The sequence below is a fragment of the Dendropsophus ebraccatus genome, chromosome 3 (assembly GCF_027789765.1).
Source record: "Dendropsophus ebraccatus isolate aDenEbr1 chromosome 3, aDenEbr1.pat, whole genome shotgun sequence".
Taxonomy (NCBI): Eukaryota; Metazoa; Chordata; class Amphibia; order Anura; family Hylidae; genus Dendropsophus; species Dendropsophus ebraccatus.
Genome location: NC_091456.1, coordinates 68,524,305 through 68,550,318, shown reverse-complemented (window position 1 = coordinate 68,550,318; position 26,014 = coordinate 68,524,305). Strand labels below are relative to the sequence as shown.

The 26,014-nt window shown below is 41.8% G+C and overlaps 1 protein-coding gene across 10 annotated transcripts in view; it reads left to right on the top strand.

Annotated features, from left to right (window-relative positions):
• Positions 1-26,014, top strand: part of MPDZ (multiple PDZ domain crumbs cell polarity complex component) — a 117,179-nt gene that overhangs the window by 11,009 nt on the left and 80,156 nt on the right. For 6 of the 10 annotated variants that reach the window (XM_069961962.1, XM_069961961.1, XM_069961959.1 and 3 more), the window contains exons 2-15: positions 501-535; positions 5,954-6,120; positions 8,311-8,529; positions 8,894-9,033; positions 10,354-10,567; positions 11,547-11,678; positions 13,330-13,539; positions 15,669-15,783; positions 15,911-15,999; positions 16,999-17,188; positions 17,634-17,720; positions 20,931-21,016; positions 24,288-24,434; positions 25,385-25,555. In XM_069961962.1, the coding sequence (XP_069818063.1) occupies positions 520-535; positions 5,954-6,120; positions 8,311-8,529; positions 8,894-9,033; positions 10,354-10,567; positions 11,547-11,678; positions 13,330-13,539; positions 15,669-15,783; positions 15,911-15,999; positions 16,999-17,188; positions 17,634-17,720; positions 20,931-21,016; positions 24,288-24,434; positions 25,385-25,555 (1,983 nt within the window). In that variant the 5' untranslated portion in view covers positions 501-519. The remainder of the gene's footprint in view (positions 1-500; positions 536-5,953; positions 6,121-8,310; positions 8,530-8,893; positions 9,034-10,353; positions 10,568-11,546; positions 11,679-13,329; positions 13,540-15,668; positions 15,784-15,910; positions 16,000-16,998; positions 17,189-17,633; positions 17,721-20,930; positions 21,017-24,287; positions 24,435-25,384; positions 25,556-26,014) is intronic. The other 4 variants (XM_069961964.1, XM_069961960.1, XM_069961968.1 and 1 more) reach the window with 2 other exon arrangements.

The following is a 26,014-nucleotide window of genomic DNA, read 5'->3' as shown; positions in this document are numbered from 1 at the left end:
ATAAGGACCCATTCATTTCTATAGCCCCATAAACACAACTGTAGGTGTTTGGGTACGGACTAGGGCCATCATCCACATCACAAAGAGAAACAGAAACTGGCAAGTCATTGTGCGGCCTATAGTTGGGGCCCAGATCACCTATTCTCAATAAAGGGGTCTGTGCTAATGCAGACTTACGTATATACTTCCGTAGTAATGTCCGCAGGTGTGGGGGTCTGCGGAGAGCACTATAGATGAGTGAATCAGGCCTGACTGTGACAAGCAGAGGGGCAGTGGCTATAGGTAGGATGGCTTTTACTACTTTACTACATAAGTAGGCATACACCTTACTTTTTCATGTGCCCAGAATCTCTTTAACAATTCCACTTAAGTAGTTTTAATGTTGGCCTCATTACTGTAAATGATGCAGTTAAAAAGGTCAAGTATTTTTCTGTATAAAGTTTGTAAGTGAAAAGTATAACAGAGAGGTTTACCCTTTTTCTTTTCTTTTTTCCCTTTAGGAAACCTTGTCTGAAAACCATGCTGGAAACTATCGGTGCGTTCTTTCTTTATTTCTAAACTGCTTAAATTGTTTCAAAAGGAAAAAAAATGTACACGTTGATAATCTTTAATTTAAAAAAATGTTTTTTTTGTTTTTTTTAACCTATGCATTTCTTTCTATGATGGCAATATCTTTTACCTCAGTGTACAATCTAGTGACAAGCATTCCTACCAAACAGCCCGTGAAGATGAGTGTTAGCAGTTGTTACAAAGTGAATGTGTTTTCTGCATGAGGTCTTTGTGTTAATGAGCTGAATTCCTGAGTCTGGGGGCGGCACGGAATGGTCTGGGAGAATGGTGACTGATGGTGTCCCTGGCCACAGAGACTCAGCTACACAAAGAGATTACCAGCGGCCCACCTACCATAATCATTGTTTAGACAAGACTAGAAACTAGCTGAAGACAAAACATTTGTTTGTGTGCATTCAAATACAAGATTTACCCATTTGCTTCTGTAGCAAATGGGACGCTGAGGAGTTTCTCTTTAAATTTTTTGAATGTTGTACATTGTAATGGGGGCGGCCATCTTGCCCTAGCTGATTTAACAGCATTTAGTGACATGCTTTACAGCAAGCCTCATGGACTTAGATAGCAATAGATGGAGTCTGTCCCCTTGAGGTGAATGTGGAGCATTACTAAACTCCACATGGAGCTGCTATTTTCATACATTGATGCTATCTACCTACCGGTGTCCCTAGCCGCTGTAATGCTGTACAGATAATTTTGAAGCAGCCTCCTCTTATCACAACAGACAGAACAGAAAGTGTCTGCTTAGTTTTAGACCCAGTAGTGAAAATAAAAAATGCAAGCATTCAAATGCAAGAGTTCAGCATTAGTTTACAATATAGATAGTAAAATGGAAAATATGGGGAAAAAAATATGAATAATAGTGTGGATACCAGCCCAAGACTGAGAGAAGGGACTAGAGACCCAACACAGCTAGGAAGTTTCTGTGACAGGATACCTAGCCAAGTGAAAGAGTAATTGTTTAGACAATTTTGCTTTCTTTTGTAGTTTGGCTGCTTTTTGTCCCTGTACTGTTGACAGTTCATGCCTAGGTTCCTGACCATTAATCTCTACTCTGAGAGTGGTGGCCAGTCTGTGACGTCAGACCAGCATCATCTGAAGCAATAAGTATGATTTTACTCCCTCCGTGTCTCACACCGAGCTAACACATGTCACCAGGACTTGGATGGTCACCTCAGTGGGAGACACAGCAGCGCTAACCTTGGACCCGCTGCGTCTTGTCCTTTCTCCTCCCAAGGCACCCAGCGCAAAACCAGAAAGTTAGAGGGATGCGGTGGGCCCGAGCAGAATTCTTGGCAATTTCTCTTATGCCTTTTACTTCTGTGTGTGTGTATATATATATATATATATATATATATATATATATATATATATATATATATATATATATATTTTATTCCAGACCACTGTGTTTATATGAGAGTTATGGTCGGTATCCTAGACAATGAGCTGTCAACAATGAGAGGGAAAGAGGAGCATATTAGGAGAAGGGGAGAAGTTTACTAAATGTATTTTCAAAAGTATCTAACCTAACAAACCCTACAAGTTACGGCAAGGTACTTGTCTGACAACACGTCAAAAGTTAGTGATCGCAGCGGGTCTTGCTCCGGACTTTTCCTGCATAGACTGTAATGAAATAAAAGAGTCGGATTGGTTGATACCCTAGCTGCTATTAGTAAGTTTGGACAAAAGTTATTTCAAATGACAGTAATCCTTGAAGTATATTGTTAGATATGGGAATATCCCTTGATAGCTATATGGATAGTGTCAGACTAGGTAAAGACACATGGCATCATATTGTTAGTTTATTCACTACTTAAACAGAAATAGCAGAATCATGATAAGATGCAGGTTTGTAAGAACAGATCCTCCAGAAATGTTATTGGGGAATACACATATTCACTAACACTGACAAGGAGCCTGACGAGTCTCCTTTATGTCTCTGGGGCAGATACATTCTCCCTTTAATCTTGCAGTGTTCTTTTATTCTTCCTGGCTCTGTGGTTTATGTCTGGTTTCCATTGGATATGGCCACCTCTGCAGGCCTGCACTTTGTGTCTGCACTGGTACTCTGACAACTATGCAATTTTTTCATAAGCTAGTTGGTACTTGCTAGAATAAAGTGTTTGGTCATGCACAGTAGCATTTACGTCATCCTATACTGCCATTACTAGGCAGCCAGTGTTAGTAGTATATGACAAGCTGATCAGCGCCTGACAAGATCTTGACACCCTGGAACCTCCCGCAGCAATTCTTGGCATAGATTCTTTTACCAGTTATCCGGAGCTCCAGGAAGGGCAGCACATGGGTGGCTACCACTGATCTGCACTTGGCGGTGTCGGGCTTGTAGCATGACCACCAAAGGTGTGCGGCATCAATTTGCCATTTTTAACTTTTATTCTCTCATCACAGTATCGCACTATGTGTGCCTGCCGGTGCCCTCTTTCATTTCAGTATGTTAGGCTAGTGAGAGCCATGAAACAGAACATGTGTGTACAAAATGCAGTGTCCTCTGTACTGGAAGCAGCAGTATATTCCTGTAACTGTTCACCTATTATCATCTCAACAGCCTTTACCAGACACAGCGATTGTTCCAATTCATCTGTTATGTAACTGCTGGCTCTTTTCCCTGGTATAGGAGCTGGTACATACTGTGTGAATGGGAACACAAAAACATAGCATGAATCTGTCATTGCTGCTAAGGCTACATAATCACTGCACAGCATCACCAGAAACACAGCATAGTCCCACCCACAGAACATGTATACATCACTGCATAGTCCCACCCACAGAACATGTATACATCACTGCATAGTCCCACCCACAGAACATGTATACATCACTGCATAGTCCCACCCACAGAACATGTATACATCACTGCATAGTCCCACCCACAGAACATGTATACATCACTGCATAGTCCCACCCACAGAACATGTATACATCACTGCATAGTCCCACCCACAGAACATGTATACATCACTGCATAGTCCCACCCACAGAACATGTATACATCACTGCATAGTCCCACCCACAGAACATGTATACATCACTGCATAGTCCCACCCACAGAACATGTATACATCACTGCATAGTCCCACCCACAGAACATGTATACATCACTGCATAGTCCCACCCACAGAACATGTATACATCACTGCATAGTCCCACCCACAGAACATGTATACATCACTGCATAGTCCCACCCACAGAACATGTATACATCACTGCACAGCATCACCAGAAACACAGCATAGTCCCACCCACAGAACATGTATACATCACTGCATAGTCCCACCCACAGAACATGTATACATCACTGCACAACATCACCAGAAACACTGCATAGTCCCACCCACAGAACATGTATACATCACTGCATAGTCCCACCCACAGAACATGTATACATCACTGCACAACATCACCAGAAACACTGCATAGTCCCACCCACAGAACATGTATACATCACTGCATAGTCCCACCCACAGAACATGTATACATCACTGCATAGTCCCACCCACAGAACATGTATACATTACTGCACAGCATCACCAGAAACACTGCATAGTCACACCCACAGAACATGTATACATCACTGCATAGTCCCACCCACAGAACATGTATACATCACTGCACAACATCACCAGAAACACTGCATAGTCCCACCCACAGAACATGTATACATCACTGCATAGTCCCACCCACAGAACATGTATACATCACTGCACAGCATTTCTCAGAAACGCTGCATAGTCCCACCCACAGAACATGTATACATCACTGCATAGTCCCACCCACAGAACATGTATACATCACTGCATAGTCCCACCCACAGAACATGTGTAAATCACCGCACAGCATCACCAGAAACACAGCATAGTCCCACCCACAGAACATGTATACATCACTGCACAGCATCACCAGAAACACAGCATAGTCCCACCCACAGAACATGTATACATCACTGCACAGCATCACCAGAAACACAGCATAGTCCCACCCTCAGAACATGTATACATCACTGCACAGCATCACCAGAAACACAGCATAGTTCCACCCACAGAACATGTATACATCACTGCATAGTCCCACCCACAGAACATGTATACATAACCACACAGCATCACCAGAAACACAGCATAGTCCCACCCACAGAACATGTGTACATCACCGCATAGTCCCACCCACAGAACATGTATACATCACTGCATAGTCCCACCCACAGAACATGTGTAAATCACTGCACAGCATCACCAGAAACACTGCATAGTCCCACCCACAGAACATGTATACATCACTGCACAGCGTCACCAGAAACACTGTAGATTCCCACCCACAGAACCTGTATACATCACTGCACAGCGTCACCAGAAACACTGTATAGTCCCACCCACAGAACATGTATATATCACTGCACAGCGTCACCAGAAACACTGCATAGTCCCACCCACAGAACATGTATATATCACTGCACAGCGTCACCAGAAACACTGCATAGTCCCACCCACAGAACATGTATACATCACTGCATAGTCCCACCCACAGCACATGTATACATCACTGCACAGCGTCACCAGAAACACTGCATAGTCCCACCCACAGAACCTGTATACATCACTGCACAGCGTCACCAGAAACACTGTAGATTCCCACCCACAGAACATGTATACATCACTGCACAGCATCACCAGAAACACTGCATAGTCCTAGTCACTTTAGCTCCCCACCTCGATATTCATGAGGAGGCAGCCGGTGGGCGAGGCGTATTAGTGCAATAAGGGGGTAGTCCTGCGCCAGTACACCAGACAGCCCAATTTACATGTTAATAGACTGAAGATTTAATTAAGTAAATTCTAAGGCTTAAGGAAAGAAAATGACCTTTATTCTCAGCATCCTTGGTGCTATGGGAACACAACAGTAAGTTAGAGTTCTAGTCATTTTCCTCTCTGGTGATCTCCTGTCTACATTTGTCAATTAAATAACCACATTTCTACCCTAAAGCCAGTCATGCACATTATCATCCAAATTTGGCCACTTTGGAGGTACTGACTGACCATCTAATCTCTTTGAGGGGCTCCCCTATAGGTAGAAACAGGCATGTGCGATTTCAACTGCCTGATCATTTTGTTCTTGTGGAGATAAGCTGTCTAGAGGAGACTGGCAGTCGTTTCCCCTTTTCTCATTCCTAGCATTCCCCATTGCACACATCCTATTTCCTATTGCACACAGATCAGTTCACTTATTTATGCCCCCTATGGAATATGACACTCACTTTTAGTTTGCAGGATTTGTGCTTGGGAATGATGATACCATACATAAGGAAGGGAATCTTATCAGGCTGATGGTAGTGTTTTTACCATGTCATACCATGTTTTTTTTCTTGCAGATACTCATCGTGCCTTGCAGGCAGTAGAGCGCCTACAGACAAAAGTGCGAGATCGCGGTGATACAGCAAATGAAGAAAAATTATGTTTGCTGAAGTCTGTCCTACAAAGTCCTCTCTTCAACCAAATTCTAAGCTTACAGTCTTCAATTCACCACATAAGGGAACAGGTAGACAAAACCTATTTGCTTATTGGTTAGTTTTGGTGAGGTTAAATGCAGCCAATCTGCAATGTTTCATCTATCTTGTATTGTATGTATGTGGTCATAGGCCCCCTAGCATGAAGAATTTGCAGACCGGCAGCTCTGAAATACATTTTATTTCTTTGATTGTGTTGTAAATCTTTAGAATTCCTATGTTTCTGTATAAATTATGTCTTGTTATCTAACACCATACTGGGCTTTGCTTATCTCGAACATTCCTTTCATAGCGTTGGCCATTTTACAGCTTGAACTGTGTTAGAAAATTCCAAAGTAAAATAGCTAAAACCAGGAGTTGAAAATATTTCATGGGTTTTAAGCCCCCATTTTTTCAACATATTATAAATTATGAGTTACAGAAGCTGTGTGATCTATGTGAACATGCCAGTTTGCAGTGGTTGTATAATGATAGGTTTCTATAGGGATAGGGATATGCAACCTTTGATACAAGGAGACCTATTGCAATAATATGGCAAGCTCTATTACAGTAGAAGGCCTTTCATACATTATATCTAACAAGCCTGCCTAGGAACGTTCAATTAGCTGATAATTGGCCTGTGTAAAAGTGCTAATGATCAGCCAGCGAGTGAGCAAACGTCCGCTCGTCAGTTGATTTGATCTTTTGTGTGGCCGTAAAAATCATTGCTATTGGCCGCACATAGCAATGTATTTAAATGGCTGCACAAACAGTACAGCAATTGTCTTTGCCTTGTAAAGGCACTGCAAGTGATCAAGTTGAGATTGATGGGTTGTCAACCTAGGCCTAAAAGCCGTATTACATCTAGGCACAATCTAGAGGAGGAAGCGAGCTCGCTGCCTGTGCTATTACACGCAAAGAAAGCGAGCAGGAGAGGCTGGGGGAGCTGTGGAAGGGGCTGCCCGGACGATCCTCAGATCATCTGGACGGCCCATTGAAGTCAGCGGTGGTTTGCTGCCGCCACTCCTATTACATGGGGGAAATGGACAGCAGACTGTCGCTGTGGTTGTCTGGTTGTCCCGCACATGCTCCCTCTGCGTGCTTTTGTCTTTGATAGCAGAGCACTGTGACTTTGTATTGTAGAATTTAAATAGAAAAAAGGCAAAGCGCCTCATTGGGTAGTTAGCTACAAAGGAGTATAATAGCAGTTCCAAAAGTCAAGGCTCACCTGGTAGGGTTGTGCACAGCCACAACCATTCAGTATATTCACATCCAGGCGCAGCTCTGGGGTCCAGTCTCATACACTGTATAGTGATACAGGAAACGAGTAGATCCAAATACACAAATAAAGGGGTACCCTCAGACTGCGTGTAATAATTTATTTGAATTCCATAAATAGAAAAAATTTATAAAAGTCCTGACATAACGCGTTTCGAGGTGTTAAACTTTCTCCTCAGATGAGTAGTTGCGATTCACTGGACCACTCAGAATGAACAGACGCTTAAATGAATAAATAAAAATGTATGATATTGTTAGATTGGGTTGCATTTCCTCAGTTAAAGTGACTCTGTGCTCACAATCTGCCCCCTCCTGACCGCTTGTACCTTCAGATAGCTGCTTTTAATCCAAGATCTGTCCTGGGGTCCGTTCAGCAGGTGATGCAGTTATCGTCCTAAATAAAATATTTTTAAACTTGCAGCCATTTCTCAAATTGGCGTGGCCTAGAGTGTTTGTGCCCAGGCTTGCACCTCCTCTCCATCCCTCCTCCCCACCCTCTTCACCATCAGGAATGCCCCAGGCAGGTTTTTTTCTATTCATCACTTGTCTGAATAGTGCATAGGTGCCTTAACGATCCAACACATGTGCAGTGTTCTTACAGGAGAATACCTGCCTGTGGCATTCCTAATGATGTAGAGGGTAGGGAGGAGGGACGGAGAGGCGGGGCAAGCCTAGGGCATAGACATTCTAGGCCACGCCAATTTGACACAGGGCTGCAAATTTAAAAGTTGTTTTTTAGGACAATAACTGCATCACCTGCCGAATGGACCACAGGACAGATCTTGGATTAAAAGCAGCTATCCGAAGGTACAAGTGGTTTGGAAGGTTCAGATTTTGGGTACAGAGTCACTTTAAGGCGACAGTTTCCATGATTGTATTAAAATTCATTCTTAGATAGGAGAAAGCAGGTTTTGTTATACCAAATACACTGGGGTCTTGTTTGATTGAATTCTTTTTAATTTCAGGTGAATGCAACCCCAACAGGATCATCCATCACAGAGTTTGCACAAATTTCTCCATTTGGATCAAGCTCTCTTTCCACACAGACTGAGCCCTATCCATTGGCCCAACAGAATGGCAGTCAATTTAACTATGATGAAACGTTTGTACCATCTTCATTTCCCCACATCAATGGCAAACCAACAAATGAGGATTTTGACCAAATCATCAAACGGATGGCTCAAGTATGTATTTATTTTTTTTAAACAAAACTTGAAGGCATTGATTTTTGTTTGTAGTGTGTCACCCTATAGAAAATGATCAGGTTTACATGGTACCCATGATTTTCATAGTTTTTTAATAAAAGTAATTTGTTTGGAAGGGATTTAACTGACTGCTCTGCCAGCTAGTTCTGTATGACATTATGCATTCGTGCTCAATAGTGCAAGTGGAAGCTCTCACATTATGTAATTGTTTGTATATATGTGTGTATATGAAACATTGTCTTTGGCCAGTTATCTTTTAATTTTTTTTAATTGCTTTAGTCTTCATACATCTTTTAAATGTATAGGTATATATTTCAGTTTTAATTGTCTTCATATTGTATAGGGCCGTCAGATTGAAACACTGGAAATGGTTAAACCTTCAAGTGGAAGCCTTGGTTTTAGTGTTGTCGGCCTGAAGAGTGAGAACCGAGGAGAACTTGGGATATTCGTTCAAGAAATCCAGGAAGGAAGTGTCGCCCATAGGTGAGATTTCTCTTCAATTTGGGGCTGATGGTATTGTGAAACGTGGGCTGTCTTCAAGGCTCTCACATGTGAATGTTTGTAAAAAAAGCTTGTATACTGATAGATTTTTAGATATTAACCCCTTAGCGACCCATGACGTATCTGATACGTCATGGTGCCGCGGGGGGTGTTCAGAGCGGCGCTGATCCCGGCTGACATGTGCAGCCGGGCAGTGCCTCTATTAGCCGGCGCGTTGCCGCACCGGCTAATTAAGCCTCTAAGTGCAGCTGCACTTAGATGCTTAGATAAACACATCTCTGGTGTCTAGTGGGACGGATCTCCCCCCCTCCCGTTCTTCTGCCAGTGCTGGGCCTCAGCGTCGGAATGACACTGATCCCGGCTCGACAATAGATTGCTGTGACCGATCTAATCGATCTTTGCTGTGTATATACAAGTCTCCCAGGGGGGCTTCTAGTTAAAGTAAAAATAAAAGTAAAAATGTTTTTTTATTAATAAAAAAATCCCCACCTCTATTAAAAGTCCAAATCACCCCCCTTTTCCCATTTTATAAATATAAATAAATAAATAAACAAACATGTTTGGTATCGCTGCGTGCGTAATCGCCCAAACTATTAATTAATCACATTACTGATCTCGCACGGTAAACGGCATAAGCGCAAAAAAATTCCAAAGTGCAAATTGCGCATTTTTGGTCGCATCAAATCCAGAAAAAATTCAATAAAAAGTGATCAAAAAGTAGTATAAGCGCAATCAAGATACCGATAGAAAGAACGCTTCATGGCGCAAAAAATGACACCTCACACAGCCCCATAGACCAAAGGATAAAAGCGCTGTAAGCATGGGAATAGAGCGATTTTAAGGAACATATATCTGTTAACAATGGTTTGAATTTTTTACAGGCCATCAGATACAATAAAAGTTATACATGTTATATATCGTTGTAATCCTAACGACTTGAAGAACATGCAGAACCAGGCAGATTTACCATAGGGCGAATGGCGTAAATGCAAAACTCCCCGAAATTAAAACAAATTCCTTTTTTTTTTCAATTTGACAGCGCAAATGATTTTTTTCCGGTTTCGCAGCATATGTTATGGAAAAATAATGCCTGTCATTGCAAAGTACAATTGGTATCGCAAAAAATAAGCACTCATATACGTCTCTAGGTGAAAAAATGCAAGCGCTATGGACTTTTAAACATAAAGTGGAAAAAGCAAAAGTGCAAAAACGAAAATTGGCTTTGACCTGAAGGGGTTAAACTGCTTTGTAATCTTTTCAGGAGTATATGGTGCCTTTGTCTGATATTTCATTTTGCTTCAGGGATGGAAAATTGCAGGAAGTTGATCAGATTCTCTCTATTAATGGTCAGCCTCTTGATCAGACCATTACACATCACCAAGCCATTAACTTATTGCAGAGGGCAAAGGATTATGTGCAGCTGGTCGTTGCAAGAGGACCCTTACCACAGCTAGCCAGTCCGGTGGTATCTCGGACACCCTCTGATGCCAGCACTGTGTCTGCACTTTCAAGCCCTGTGAGTATTTCAAAATGATACATATAATAGTCTGAAATAGTTGCTAGTAGCTACAAATTCCTTTATACATAGAGGACAGGAACGTCTTGATTGTCCTGTACAGACAGTGTACCAGAAATATAACGTGGAGCGTCCCTCAGCTGGTGTCCAATGGGGTATCCTGGCACAAGTAAAAAGCAGTACAGGATATGTAGCATTACACTGTACTGGAGATAGGTGCTACTAAATAATCAGTCAGTTACTTTTTCCAGTTCCAGTTTTCCTTTTTTCTCTCTCGCTTCCCAGGAAAGGGGAGGGGGGGCTTGGGGGGATGGGATTGTTGGTTTGGGTTATTGGGGAGGGGGGTTAAAGGATTATTTTTTTTGTTATGTATTACAGTACCTGATTATGAAATCGAATCTGTAATTGATTGCTTCTTTGTATGCTTTTTTTTTTTCTTTTTGTAAATGGAAAAATAAAATTTCATAAAATAAAAATAATCAGTCAGTACATGTACTTCAGTAATACTGGGATTTTACTCAGAGAATGTCCAATCTGATTTGGTCAGATCTTCCTGCCATTCATATCGCACATCTTCCTGTGTAATAGGGGATTATGTGTCCGATAAATCATAGAAGTAAAGTGCAGAATAAACCATTAAGTGAACGTTCAAGTGGTCCTGCCTGTCCAAAACCAAGCCTTGTAATAGGCTCAGAAATGGAGAGGCGATTCAGGAGAACAGAGCACATATTGGGCAGGAATGGACACATAGGCTTTTTATTTATCATTGTTCTGGGAAAACCGCCTCTAAACTCTTGAGATTATTAAACTAGCAATTGATGAAGCAATCCTATCCCTACATCCGTCCCCAGCCTAGTAACTTGTGATAGTTTGCAGAATAAAATGGGCTATTCTCTAATAAGTCCAGACAAAGAAAATAGCATGTACAGTTTCTGGCTCTTGGACAGCAACCCTTCAATCTCTTTGTTTCATGCATCAGCAGATGCACTGGCAGCATGTGGAGACCATTGAACTGGTAAATGATGGCTCAGGTTTGGGCTTTGGAATTGTTGGAGGAAAATCAACTGGCGTTATAGTCAAAACAATTCTACCAGGCGGAGTAGCAGATCAGGTATGTGTGCTATAGAACATACTTATCAATGGAGTTTGATCACAGTATCTAAAGTCGTATGTAAGTAGGGCGCTGATATGTCTTTCAATTTTGTCAACTTTAGCTTCATTTGGGAGAGGTAAAGACGTGGCAAAAAAATTCTGCACATCTTAATTCATTAATGGTGTTATGCAGAGCGCTCTAGGCTATTTTTTCTACCTTTTGGCGGGGTTCAGTATCGGCAATGCACTGCAAAAAATAAATAAATAAATAAAAACATCATTGTGAGGCTAGGGCTACATGGGGCTGTTACACTGAAATTACTGTGGTCACCAAGTTAATTCCTACTTGTTGTTTTTTCATGGATCTGTATAGTGACAACATAACTTGGTTAAACTTATAGGGCGCATCAAATACTTTAGCAAATACATTCATTTAGCAAACTTGCCTCCAACTCCTGATATGCTGCTCTTTCCTTTCCTTTGATACTTTGGGGGACAATTATCAAACTAATTGCGCCTGTTTTTAGTCTAATATATCTAGTTTGCGCTTAAAATAAATCTAATATGAATTTATGAAGCTTTTTTAGACAAGACTATCCAAATTAGATGCAACTTTTTGAATTAGATTTTTTTGTTGTTAAACAGATCGAAAGTGTGCCAGAATTCTTTTTTTAGCTAAATTTATTAACTGCTCAATTTTTTTAAAGTCACATATATTGGCGCATCGCTACGTCCGCTCCGAAACAGGTGAATTTATTAGACTAATTAAAAGACCATTATTTTTAAGACACATTTACTATGCTATTAGACAATTTACATAAATTTGACTAAACACATTAGATTGGAAATTATGTCAAAACATCTTCGACAAAATCGTGTTTTTAGATTTGTTAGTAAATATCCCCCTTTGTCTAGTTTCCCAATCTCCACTCCACGGCCTGGCGGCTGGTTAAGTCATGGCATGATTATCAAGCTGTCTAATAGGCTCTGTTAGCAGCATGCGCTTACCCCACAGGTTGGGCTGTCTGATATGGCCTTAAGATATTAGATGTTACAGTCTGGGTATGTGTACAGTCAGGAAGAATTTTTTAATCCATAAAGTGAAGAAAGTTTGTTTGTACCTCATCTTGGTTTCTGCCTTCCTGATATGTCTGTGGCTAGCTTAATTTCTTCCAAATACCTTGCAGTATCTGATCAGATGTATTATTCATCAGTTGTATTAGTGGAATATAAGGGAGTATTGTATGGTGTTTGTCTTGAAGGAGAACAAGGGGAAAATACAGTGCGGGTAGGGGGGTGAGGGAACATAATAAAGATTTTATACTTACCTGTCCCTGTGCCCATGCAGCAATGCCTTACCGCTCACAGGCCCCTGCCAGCCTCCTGCTGCTCCCATTCCTGCAATGTCTCGACCTGGCTGAGAAATGCCTGCTAGGTCAGTCAGTGCCTTGGATGGGGCACCTCTACAGTCACTGACTGGCTGAGCTGGCCTTTCACGCCAGGTCGTGATGACAAGGTTGTGACTCTGTGCTGTGGGGGCACGGGGAAAGGTGAGTATAGATTTATTTATTATGTATCACTGTATTTTTTTTTTCCCAGGAGTTCTTCATTAAATAACATTGTGCTAAAGCTATAGTGACATTCTGTATTCATTTTTATTTTCACATCAGCATGGCAGGTTGCGGAGTGGAGACCACATATTAAAAATAGGTGACACGGATCTTTCTGGAATGGGCAGTGAACAAGTTGCTCAAGTTTTGAGGCAATGTGGAAACAGAGTTAAGCTGGTTGTTGCCCGAGGCCCAGTGGGGGATCCAACCGCAGTAAGCTCTACAGGGATTCACGTGCCTCCATTGATATCTGCTGCACCCGAACTGCAGGTGAGAAAAGGTTCAGACTCTTGTAAATCTGTCTTGCTCTGTACAAATGAAAGAAGGCCAGACTTCCCCCATAAAGTTATGCCTAGAAATGTGTGATGATTATGTATGGCTATTCCATGCAAGAACAGGGTATATGTTTCTTATTGATTACCTTGATTACTAACTTTGTCATTGTTATGTGTGGCTGTGTATAAGAGCCGGCACCCCCTGCTGATGGTGCAGACAAAGCTTCTGTATCCGTGCCATCCACTTGTGGGGTGGGATTAAACCTTAAAGGGGTACTCCGGCTTGGGGGTATTTTTTAGTTATGGCCGGGGATGGGGTGGTTATGGACGGCGGAGGTCACTTAGGGTCCTATTCCACGGGCCGAGCAGGGCCCAATCAACGATGTAAATGAGCGCCTATCTGCTAGATCGGCGCTCGTTTACTGGGCCTATTCCACGGCCCGACAATCGTTAGCGAGGGCTGCAGGGACATCGTTACCGATGTCTTTGCAGCCCTTGTTTCATACATTACCTGTCCAGGCGCAGGTCTTCTCCTTCTCCCGGTCCCGCGCGGCAGCATCAGCTTTGGAGCGGCCTGACTGAACTGACAGAACGCTCAGCCAATCATTGGCCGCGGCAGTCCTGGCCAGTGATTGGCTGAGCGCTCTGTCAGCTCAGACAGGCCGCTCCGAAGCTGATGCTGCCGCGCGGGACCGGGAGAAGGAGAAGACCGGTGTCTGGACTGGTAATGTATGATGTTTGTGAAATCGTCGGTCGCCCTCTGCGCCCGCTATTCCACGTAGCGATGCGCGGGTGGTGACCGTTTTTAGGTTTGAACCTAAATAAACGATCAGCCGATGACACGATCATCGGCTGATCGTTCTCTCTAGTCCACGGAGCGATAATCGGCCAATTGGGCCGATTATCGCTCTGTGAAATAGGCCCTCTTACCTACCCCGTTCCAGCGCCGGATCCCGTATTGCGCCACCCGGTACACCAGTCCCACGGCCGGTGTGAGCTGCCGCTTAAGATGTGACGTCTCAAGGCAGCATAGCCATTCTGCGGCCGTAGCAAAGTCCCGCCTCGGCCGCTGAATGGCTGAGCTGCCTTGAGACGTCACGTCTCATCTGGCAGCTCACACCAGGAAGCGGCTGCGGGACGTGTTTACCGAGCGGCACGATCCAGGACCCGGTGCTGGAACGGGGTAGGTAAGTGACCTCCGCCGTCCATAACCACCCCATCCCCGGCCATAACTGAAAAATACCCCCTGGCCAGAGTACCCCTTTAACAGGAATCTAGAAACTATGATGTAGCTAGGGATGCTGGAGCCCTGGGAATGATGAACCCCGCCTCCTTTACACAGTGGCCCAACTAAATACATTTTTAAATGAAAATAAAGGCCTAATTTAGAGTCCTAAATTACTGCCCACAGCAAGGATTGAGTATGAATTGCAGCAGTTACATTATAACTTGGGATCCATACAATGTGCCAGTCACATGTTTAATGTGGGAGCGACCCATAAACTAAATACAATGGACACCCAAGGCTGGGTTCCCACTTTTGCATTTGAGGACTGCATAAAAAACATATTGCAAATAACACTGCTTTATGAGCAGCAGCTGACCAAACATGATTTAGCAACAGTCTTGCAAGCCTGTCAGTGCTGATCCCATTGCACAGGATGCAGCCCTGGTCACATTGCACGGTATACAGCCCTGATCCCATTGCGCGGTGTGCAGCCCCGGTCCCATTGCGCGGTGTGCAGCCCCGGTCCCATTGCGCGGTGTGCAGCCCCGGTCCCATTGCGCGGTGTGCAGCCCCGGTCCCATTGCGCGGTGTGCAGCCCCGGTCCCATTGCGCGGTGTGCAGCCCCACTCCCATTGCGCGGTGTGCAGCCCCACTCCCATTGCGCGATATACACAGGGTAAAATTCTTATTATGTAAACAAAGAAACGGAGCAAAAAAAGCAAATGTGTGAACACCGGCTCAGAGTCTATAAAAAAATGAATCTTTAAATGTGTGTTCTATTTATGGTCTAATCCTCCGGTCCTGTTCCATTTCTTCTATACTACTGAGTAATGCTCATCATTTTGTGTAACTTGTTTTGTTTTATAATCTAATAGTTGCGCCTCTTTTTCTTAAAGGGTAATGTTGGTGTAAGAAAGGATACAAGTGGTGAAACCTTTGATGTCAAACTATCGAAGAATGCCCAGGGCTTGGGCATAACTATTGCTGGATACGTTGGAGATAAAAATGCAGGCGAGTACATTTTGCACTTTATTGTGACTTTCCCTTTATATACCATATACCTTTTCTTATATGCTTATGATGCATTTAGTTAAAGAACAGCATACAATCCCTGACTTTGTTCTTTCTCCTTCCACAGAGCCCTCTGGTATTTTTGTAAAAAGCATCACAAAAGACAGTGCTGTTGAGCAGGATGGAAGAATTCATGTTGGTGATCAGATCATTGCTGTAAGTATAAATTATATGTAGTATGTTTTGCCGGATACAGTTGTGTACTAGTTATCGAGATTATTTTTTCTACTCATTGCTTTACATCATCTGCCTATATTTAGCAAATAGCCACAACCCATAAATACTTAGCCATGCAGTGCCCACACATTTTTCAGCTCAGCTATGAGTCTCTTCTAGTACAACGGTTTCTTCAGTCTGTCTGCAAGCAAAAAGGTTCAAATACAGATTGGTAATTATACTAGCCTGGGTTATTACTGCTTTCCCGTCCTTCTGGCACTTAGCTAGTACTGATGTCTTTGTATTCAGTTGTAGTTCAGTGACAAGTCCACCATTCTCATCCATCAAGAGTCACTCACATCTCATTTTCAATAGGGAAAATCTGTTTTAATTTAGTCTTGAAAATTTTCTACTTTTCCATTGAAGTGTGTGCTCTAAATTTACAGATTTGTCATGTTACCGTTGTAATTTTGCCAGGGTCGTTTTTATCAAAATGGGCATAGTAAAACCGCAGCCTTTTGTCGCTCTTTCGCTAAATAATTGCAAAACTTTGACAAAGCTGCAATGTGTGAACATAGCCTGAAAGCACTGGGGCACATTGGAAAGATTTGGGCAGATTGGTGAAGGTCCTGCTGTCCCACGGGAGGCCCCGAGCCTTTACCTTTTTAATAAAATCTGATTATTTTGTATTGTGTTTATTGCCTGTTTTTTTTTTCCTTTCTTTTTTTTTTTTTTTAAATTAAAAGAAGTATGTGCTGGTAGCGTACTATTTAATTATAGGCTGTATTAGTCATTAGACCTTCTCATTATGTGCCATGTAAAGTAAAACAGATGGTGTGATATATTCTTAAGAGGGTGTGTTGTTTGTTTTGTAAAAGAAGAAAAGATTATGTAAAAGCAGAATAAAAAACAACAACATGTGAACACCAATCTGTTGTATATGTCCAGCCTTTATTGAAATAAAAAAAGCCTCTTGAATCAATTTACTTATGCATCTAGGTTGATGGAACAAATCTTCAGGGTTATACCAACCAGCAAGCTGTGGAAGTTTTGCGTCACACAGGACAGACTGTCCATCTGACATTAGTAAGGAGGGGGCAAAAGCAAGATGTCGTCACTCATCAAACCGAAGAATGTGGCAGAGCGACTGACCAAAGCATGCCATCAGAGAATATAGAGGATAGCCAAGGTAAAACCATTGCATAAGCTCTTTCTGAAGTCTCAGATTTTTCCAAGAGATTGCATTGCTTAGATTTGTTTTTACTAATACAGGAATGTGTTGTATTTCTCTAAATTTTTTATTTTAATTTTCTGGTTGTAATTTTTCTATGTGTACTTATCAGCACGTCCACTGATCGGCCATGAGGTCCTCTCTATGGCTGGAAGTTCAGGTATCCGTAACTACAAACACTCCAAGATCACAGTGCCTGCATAACAGTCTTGGTTCGTAGCTATGGATAAGTGAACTTCTGGCCGCAAAGAGAGATTCTCGGACGATCGGGTCAGCGGACATGCTGACAGTCACACTTTGCATATAGGTCCACAATGGTGGTTGTCAAATGTAATACAGTGTATATGATAGCATATGTTGTGAATTACTTTCATGTATGCCATATACTTTTCTATTGTTACAGAAAGTATTAAGAAAACCCATCCGCTATCATCCGTGATCAGTACCACTGACAAACAGCCAGCATCAAAAGGAAAAAGCGTACAAACAGGTACTGGTTTCCATAGTATACTACATGGGAAAAGCTTTCTGCAGCAATCTGTCAGTGATAGAATTGGCCAGCTGTCCCTTAGATCTTTCTTCTAGCTATACTGTGACATCTGACAGTGTAGCTTATTTAAAGAATTTGTTAAAAAAAAAAAAAAAAGTTAAATTGACCTGCATCTCTGTTTGGAACCTTTTCAAAAAATTGCATATGCTGGTATAATTTCTTTGTCATGTAAAGTAAGGAATGACAATATGGGGGTTTATCACATTTTATGTCATCGGTCTCGAGTAAAGTATAGAATTGAACAATGAGATGTTATTTTCAAAAGAGCCTCGGGCAAGAATTGCTATGGTTTCCATTTATTGCAAACTGTCATATTTGCACCGTATGGACTTTTTATGGGACAAAGAAAATGTTGGGATAGTCAGAGAAAATTCTGTGCTGTAATTATTACAAGTTATTCTTCTCTATCTATTAACAACAAATTAATAATAGATTTTACTGTCTTGTTTTTTTGTAAGCAAATGGCCCGTGCTCAGATTTGACATTAGACGGTGAGTGTACGTGCACATTACGGAATAGCGGCGGAAAACCCGGTTATGCATTCCGCAGCTCACAGACTGTGGCGGGCACATGCCTCTCCGCCCGTGTCATAGACTCTATTCTGTGCACGGGCGGATTCCGTCGTCCGTCCAAAGAATGAACCTGTTTAGGAACAAATCCTGTAGATGTAGGATTATTATCCCCTTAGAGACCCATGACGACAAATTTTGTGGTCACACAAAAGATCAAATCAGCCGACAAGTGGACGTTAGGTTGCTTGCCTCTCTGATACTTTTATATGGGACAATTATCATCTGCATGATTCAGCCCGTGTAAAAGGGCCTTTACTGTCTTCTCTCATCTCAGGTCTATGAAAAGCAAAAACTGTTCATAAATATCATTGTATAAAGTAAGCAAATTTAATAAAAAAAAAACTGTGTTGAAATATGGATTTGCAGGAAAGAGGAGGAGAGAACACACAAAGCATTTGTCCTTTTGTATCAAGTTTAAAGCCCCTCCGTATTAACACCTAAAAGTACTTATGTTGTGGCCTGAATCTACCAACCCTTTGTAAATGTAAGAGAAACAGATTGCTGAACTCAGGGAGAACAGCCAAATGACAACACTGCCGGCTGCTAATGAAAGCGCTCAATGCAGTGAAGTCCTAGGTGCATTGCCCCCTGGGAAACATGAGTATGAGTCATTTGGCTGTTCTCCCTGAGTTCAGCAATCTGTTTCTCTTAATGCTCTACTAGGCATTGCTCCCACCTAGCCAGAATCCTGCTCCACACTGATGAGGGGCAATACCCCGAAACAGCTGTCTGTGGATGGTTACCTAGCCTTGGTTTATCCCTTGTCATTACACTGACTTATAGGGCCACTTAATATGGTGGATTTGGTGGTTTCCTAACAGGAGCTGCCACTTGGCTGGGTCCTTCCCGGAGGGATATCTGGCTAGTCCTGTGTTTTGAGACTCTTCAATGAGGCTCAGCGGACTCCTCTTTTGCATACTCATGTTTCCCAGGGGGCAATGCACCTAGGACTTCACTGCATTGAGCGCTTTCATTAGCAGCCGGCAGTGTTGTCATTTGGCTGTTCTCCCTGAGTTCAGCAATCTGTTTCTCTTAATGCTCTACTAGGCATTGCTCCCACCTAGCCAGAATCCTGCTCCACACTGATGAGGGGCAATACCCCGAAACAGCTGTTTGTGAATGGTTACCTAGCCTTGGTTTATCCCTTGTCATTACACTGACTTATAGGGCCACTTAATATGGTGGATTTGGTGGTTTCCTAACAGGAGCTGCCACTTGGCTGGGTCCTTCCCGGAGGGATATCTGGCTAGTCCTGTGTTTTGAGACTCTTCAATGAGGCTCCACGGACTCTTTTTTTGCATACCTTTGTAAATGTAAGACTGTGTTTACATGTACTAAATATGCTGCAGATTTTATCATCATAAGCATATCTAGCATGTGTGAACATACCCTAGAAGTCCTGTTCTTATAGAAACAAAAAGTAAATAAAGTTTATGGGGCAGATTTATCAAACATGGTGTAAAGTGAAACTGGCCCAGTTGCCCCTAGCAACCAATCAGATTCCACCTTTCATTTTCCAAAGAGTCTGTGAGGAATGAAAAGTGGAATCTGATTGGTTGCTAGGGGCAACTGAGCCAGTTTTAATTTACACCATGTTTAATAAATCTCCCCCTATATTTTTACACACTAAGTAAGGCTGGGTTCACACTACGTTTTTGCAATCCGTTTTTTCATCTGTTTTTGCGAAAAATGGATGCATTTACGTGCATTCGTTTTGATCTGTTTTTCCATTGACTTCCATTATAAAAAAACAAAAAAAAACAAATCAAAACGCATCTGTTTTTTTAACATACACAAAAATCAGGTCAGCTATGTTTTTGTGTACGTTAAAAAAACTACTGCATTTTGATCAGATTTTTTTTGTGGGAGTAGGTGGAAAAACTGATCAAAACAGATGCACGCAAATGCATCCATTCTTCCATCCGTTTTTCGCAAAAACAGATTGCAAAAATGTAGTGTGAACCCAGTCTAAGGGTGTGTTTACACAGACAGATTTATCTGACAGATTTTGGAAGCCAAAGCCAGGAACAGATTTGAAAAGAGGAGAAATCCCAGTCTTTCCTTTATGACCTGATCCCTGTGCCTGGTTTTGGCTTCAAAGATCTGTCAGATAAATCTATCTGTGTAAACGCACCATTATCGAGTAATTGAATGATTGTTCACAAAAATATTTTATTTCTAATTCAACTGATTTCAGAAAGTTTTACAGAGTCTTCCAGTACTTATCAGCTGCTGTATACAGTGTAGGAAGTACTGTGTTGTTTCAAGACATACAGCAGATAAGAAGAAAAAATAGAGTAACAATTAATAGGGTTGACGTTAAAATGAAAATGTCTGCATTTTCGGGCGTAATTTCACTGGCACGCGATGATCGTGACTTAGCCTCGAAACATGGAATCCCAGGAAGTCCGCGCCAGAAAGCAGAAGGTTCTCTGTCTTCTGTCTGTTGCAGATATTTGAATATCTCCTCATTCATGTCTGTTTTGTGGTACTTTGTAGCATATATTTGATGTCAGAACGACTCTGAAATGCGCTAACATACCATTACCATAAATATATTTTCCTATCTCTTTTCCAGAAGAGGAACATGTCCCGCCCATTAGTGAGGAAGATTCTCTCAGACGCAAGTGGCAAAGAATTATGGGAAATAATTATGATATTGTGGTAGGTGTAACGCATCAGTTGTGTAAGTTAACCCCTTGCCTCCGCAGCCTGTTTTGGCCTTAATGACCAGGGCCTATTTTGCAAATCTGACCTGTCTCTCTTAATGTAGTTATAACTCTGCGCTGCTTTTAATTATCATGGTTATTCTGAGATTGTTTTTTCGTGACATATTCCTCTTTATGTTTGTGGTATACTTTGGTTGATACACTCAGTAGTTTTTTGTGAAAAACACAAAATTTGCGCAAAAATTAGAAACATTTACAATCCTTTATATTCAAAATTCTCTTTTTCTGAGAAAAATAGTTATGCCACATGAATTAATTATTACTGCAACATCTACAACATGTCTACTTTATGGTGACGTCATTTGGTGAATGTCCTTTTACTAGTTAGGATGTTAGAGGGCTTCGAAATTTTGCAATGATTTTCACATTTTCAGGAAAATTTCAAATTCAGACTTTTTTAGGGACCAGTTCAGTTCTGAAGTGGAATTGTGGGGCCTGTATGTCAGTTACCCCCATAAATCCCTCCATTGTAAAAACAGCACCCCTCAACGTATTCAGAGTAATGTTTCATAAGTGTATTAACCCTTTAGGTGTTTCGCAGAAATGTAAGCAAGTTGGAGGGGAAATTTAAAATTCTCATTTTTTTGGAAGATATTCCATTTTAATCCATTTTTTTCCTCTAACACAGCAAGAAATGAGAAATGGCTGAGAAATGGAGCTCACTGTTTATTCCCCTTATTCCAATGTTTCTAGAAATCCCCCATATGTGGCCGCTGTGTGTCACCTGACTCAACCACAGGCCGCAGACCTGACAGAAGCCTTATGTATTTTGGGGGTCTTTTCTTATTTAAGGTTTTTTATAGTCATTATATCATGTCACGGAGGCCTTGGTGTGCCAAAATATTTGTGAAAGACAAGTTTACGTTTCCATCAGTACCATTGGGGGGAACATGTGACACTCTGATCATTATTTATTAAATTTTTTTGTGAGATGGTACGAATAAAAAACACAATTTAGCAGCTGTTTTTCATCTTTTTTTGTACGCCGTTTACTATACGTTGCATATGACATGTTATAGTTATTTGTCAGGTCGGTACGATTACAGTGATATCCATTTTATATAGCTCTTGTTATAGTTTATGGCATTTATACTATAAAAACTGTTTGTGTCTTGCATATTGTAAGAGTGGTAATATTTTAGTTTCTTCGCCAATGGAGTTATGTGAGGGCTTTTTTTTGGGGGGGCATAAGCTGATGCTTTTAGTGGTACACCTTTTGGGTATATGTGACGTTTTTTCTATATTTTTTAGGGTGCGGGATTAACAAAAACTTTAAATTTTTGTTAGTTTTTTATTGATTTTTTTAATGGCGTTAATCGGATGGAAAAATTAATGTAACGGGTTAATAGATGGGGTCATTACGGACGCGGCGATACCACATATGTGTACTTTATTTATAGGGGATCATTAATAAAGGGAGGATGGGGAATGTGTATATTTATTTATGTTTATTTATTTATTTCAATTATTTTTTTATTTATTATGTATTTATTTATTTAATTTATTTATTGTAATTAAATATTTATTTATGTATGTGTGTGCTTAGTGGGTTTTTTTTACTTTCACTTTTTCACAAATATAATGCATTACAGCACATGATCAGTGCTGTAATGCATTATATATTGAATGATCTGTCAGTGTTATACTGACAGATCATTCAAATGATCAGGTCCCTGCCTCAGTGCAGGGGCCTGATCATTAGAAATCATAGCACCCCAGACGCACTGGGAAGCGTCTGGGTTGCTATGGTTACCCTCCCGGAGTCCCGCGATTACTCGCGCGGCTCCGGGGAGGGGGGTCTGGGGAGAGGGAGCACGGGGAGGGGGGCGACTGGAGAGGGAGAGATCAGGCTGGGGAGGCAGAGCACGGGGAGGAGGGGGTGCGGGGTCGGCTAGGGCAGGGAGCGGGTGCCTGGGAGGAGCACAGCAGCGGCACAGCATGTGCAGCTGCCTCCTCCCAGCATCCGATCTGCAAGAAGCAGCAGATCTCTCCATAGACGCTGCGGTCGCACCGACCGCGGCGTCTATGGGGTTAACTGCCGGGGGGGGGAGCGCGGCCCCTCTCTGGGCAGTGGCAGCAGAAGGAGGCTGTGTGACACAGCCTCCTTCTGCTGCCCGATCTCAGCCAGGGACAGTGGGGGGAGGCAGGGAGAGCATGACGTCCAGGGACGTCATGATGCAGAATGGCACTGCTTTTCATGACGTCCCTGGACGTCATATTGGGGGAAGGGGTTAATTTAGCAGTTTTATTCAAAATAAGAGAAGCTAAATACTTACAGGGTTTGTCCCATGAAGCATAGCTGGTTACTTTGCTACCATTGACCTCAATGTAGATGACGTGCGACTTGCTTGCGACTTCTCTGCAATTAAGCTATATTGCTAACAGCAATTTACAACAAGTTACAACTGTTACAGCAAGTTACAACTGTAATAAAGTTGTGTGACAGCAAGTCACATAGAATACTTTTGTTCTGTAACTAAAGGCCCTATTTCACCAACAGATCTAACAACAGATTATCTGCCAAAGATTTAAAGCCAAACCCAGGAGTGGATTTGAAAAGAGGAGAAATCCAGTCTTTCCTTTATGACCTGTTCTCAGATTATAGTCTTTTCCTGGGTTTGGCTTCAAATCTTTGGCAGATAATTTGTCGTCAGATCTGTTGGTGGAATAGGGCCGTAAGTTGAAACTTGCTGTCATACCACCAAGGGGACAGACTCTGTATATTGCCCTCTATGTCCATGAGTCTTGCTGTAAAGCATGTCACAATATGCTGTTAAAACAGCTGAGGCAAGATGGCAGCCCCCATAACATGTACAAAAATAATATTTAAAAAAAATTGCATTAAAAAAAAAGAAACACATTAGAATAAAAAGAACATTTTTTTTTATCTGACTCTAATCAGTAAAAGAAAATCTAGGTAATCCATTCTCTTTAATCAGAAAGGTGGTGTGATTGGTCTGTGATAACATAATGTGGGATTGTGTCCCCGTCCTCTGCTGCTCGGCATGGTTCTGCCAGTCTCTGTGTTTCCTTCTTTATCTTCTCCTTCCAGAAATGACAGTTGGGAGGCTAAAATACATCACAATCTATATCGTTACTATGGAAACGCGAGCAGTTACGTACATTGACAAAACCAATGCAGCTTGGAATGAGGATTGTTCGGAATGAATGCTGACAGTTCTGCATGTGCTTCATATATTTTTCAGGTTGCCCAAGTTAACAAATTCAGTGAAAGCAGTGGATTGGGCATAAGCCTGGAAGCTTCCAGTGGTCATCACTTCCTGAGGTCTATCTTACCAGAAGGGGCTGTGGGACGCAGTGGAAGACTGTACAGTGGGGATGAGTTACTGGAAGTAAGACATACTTCTATCATTTACATCAAAGGCCTTTCCACATTTTTTCTTATATCCTAGTCATCTATCTAGGTAAACAGATGCTGAAATAAAGACACTAATGGCAGCTCTATAAAACCCTGCAGCGATTGTCACCTAGCTTTCAACATACCTTCCATAAAAGTACTGTTCCCTAAGTGTCAGTGCTTTTGAGGGTTTTTTTTTTTAATACGTTTCCCAAGCCTCCATTCTTGTACTTTACTGGCTCTGCTTGTGGAAATAAAGCTGGTTTAAGGGAGCTTTAGCACTGGGATACCAGTGTTAGAAAAACATGGTCTCTTTCTTTCAGAAACAGCACCACAGTTACTGCTTAGTAATACTGCATTATGCAGCTTCCTTCCCCTGCTGATCCCTGGTCCTGTGTGTGGTGGAACAGAGCTGCCGCCTATAGGTGAAGTCCCCTGGAGTGGCATGTTACTACACTATGTCACCCTGCCTCCTCCACTGCACCTACACTCTATAGTATGCAAGTGACCCCCTCCTCCAGACCACAAAACAGTGTTGCCTACAGACGAGTGTCTCTGTTTTGACTGCTATTCCCTAGTCTTGTTTCGAGCATCTATAATGGGTTGGACATTGTTTTACAGAGTAACTACCTATAGGTGACACTAGAGAGAAAGTGACCATTAAGTAGCATATAGATCTGTATTTTTATGCAGTCTCTCCCTCTCTCTGATAAATATGATTGCACAGTCAGGGGTGTAAACCATCCTGGCAAAAAATCCCAAACTGTATAAATTTCTTGTATTCTTGAAGTGGACCTCTAGCATAGAACAGTAGTAAACGGACTGGTCATTCATGGTGTGTTATCAGGCCACTGTGGATATTTGGTAGCTTCATGCCTTTAAATGGTACTGTGTACAAATGTGTGTAAAATTTGTCATCTCAGTGGACTTTGCCTTTCTTTCCAGGTAAATGAGATAACTCTGCTTGGCCAAAATCATAAGGATGTGGTAAATATTTTAAAAGAACTGCCCATCAACGTGACTATGGTGTGCTGTCGCCCAATAGAACAGGATTCCAGCCCTTTCAGTGCTGAAGAACAATGTATTTCTGAACAGGACATCCATCTCATAGATAAGGTATTAGTTACATGAAATTCTGAAAGGAAGCAAAACCCACTATGGACTTGTGTCTGTAAGAATGGTGATAACCATAGCAAACTGGGCCTCTATATTCTGAAAGGCTGTATTACACGGCACGATGTGTGGAGGAAGCAAGGGTCGACTTGTCAGGTCGCTTATTCCTCGCTTACTCCTCGTTCCCCCCTCGCCGCCTGTGCTAATAACTTTGTAGTAGTAACTTTGTGATATTTTAATATATCCATGTGATTGTGAGAATGCTTTTTCATGACATATTGTAATTTATCTTAGGGGTAAATATTGGTCAATACATTCAGCGAATATTTGCAGAAAAATTTGTATTTTTGTAAAAGATAAATTCTCTACTAGTAAGAAAGAAGCTCATTCTCTGCTTGCAGGTCATGCCACTTAGTGAGTTAATAGTTCACATTTAAAATAACTTTTTTTTTCTTTAATATT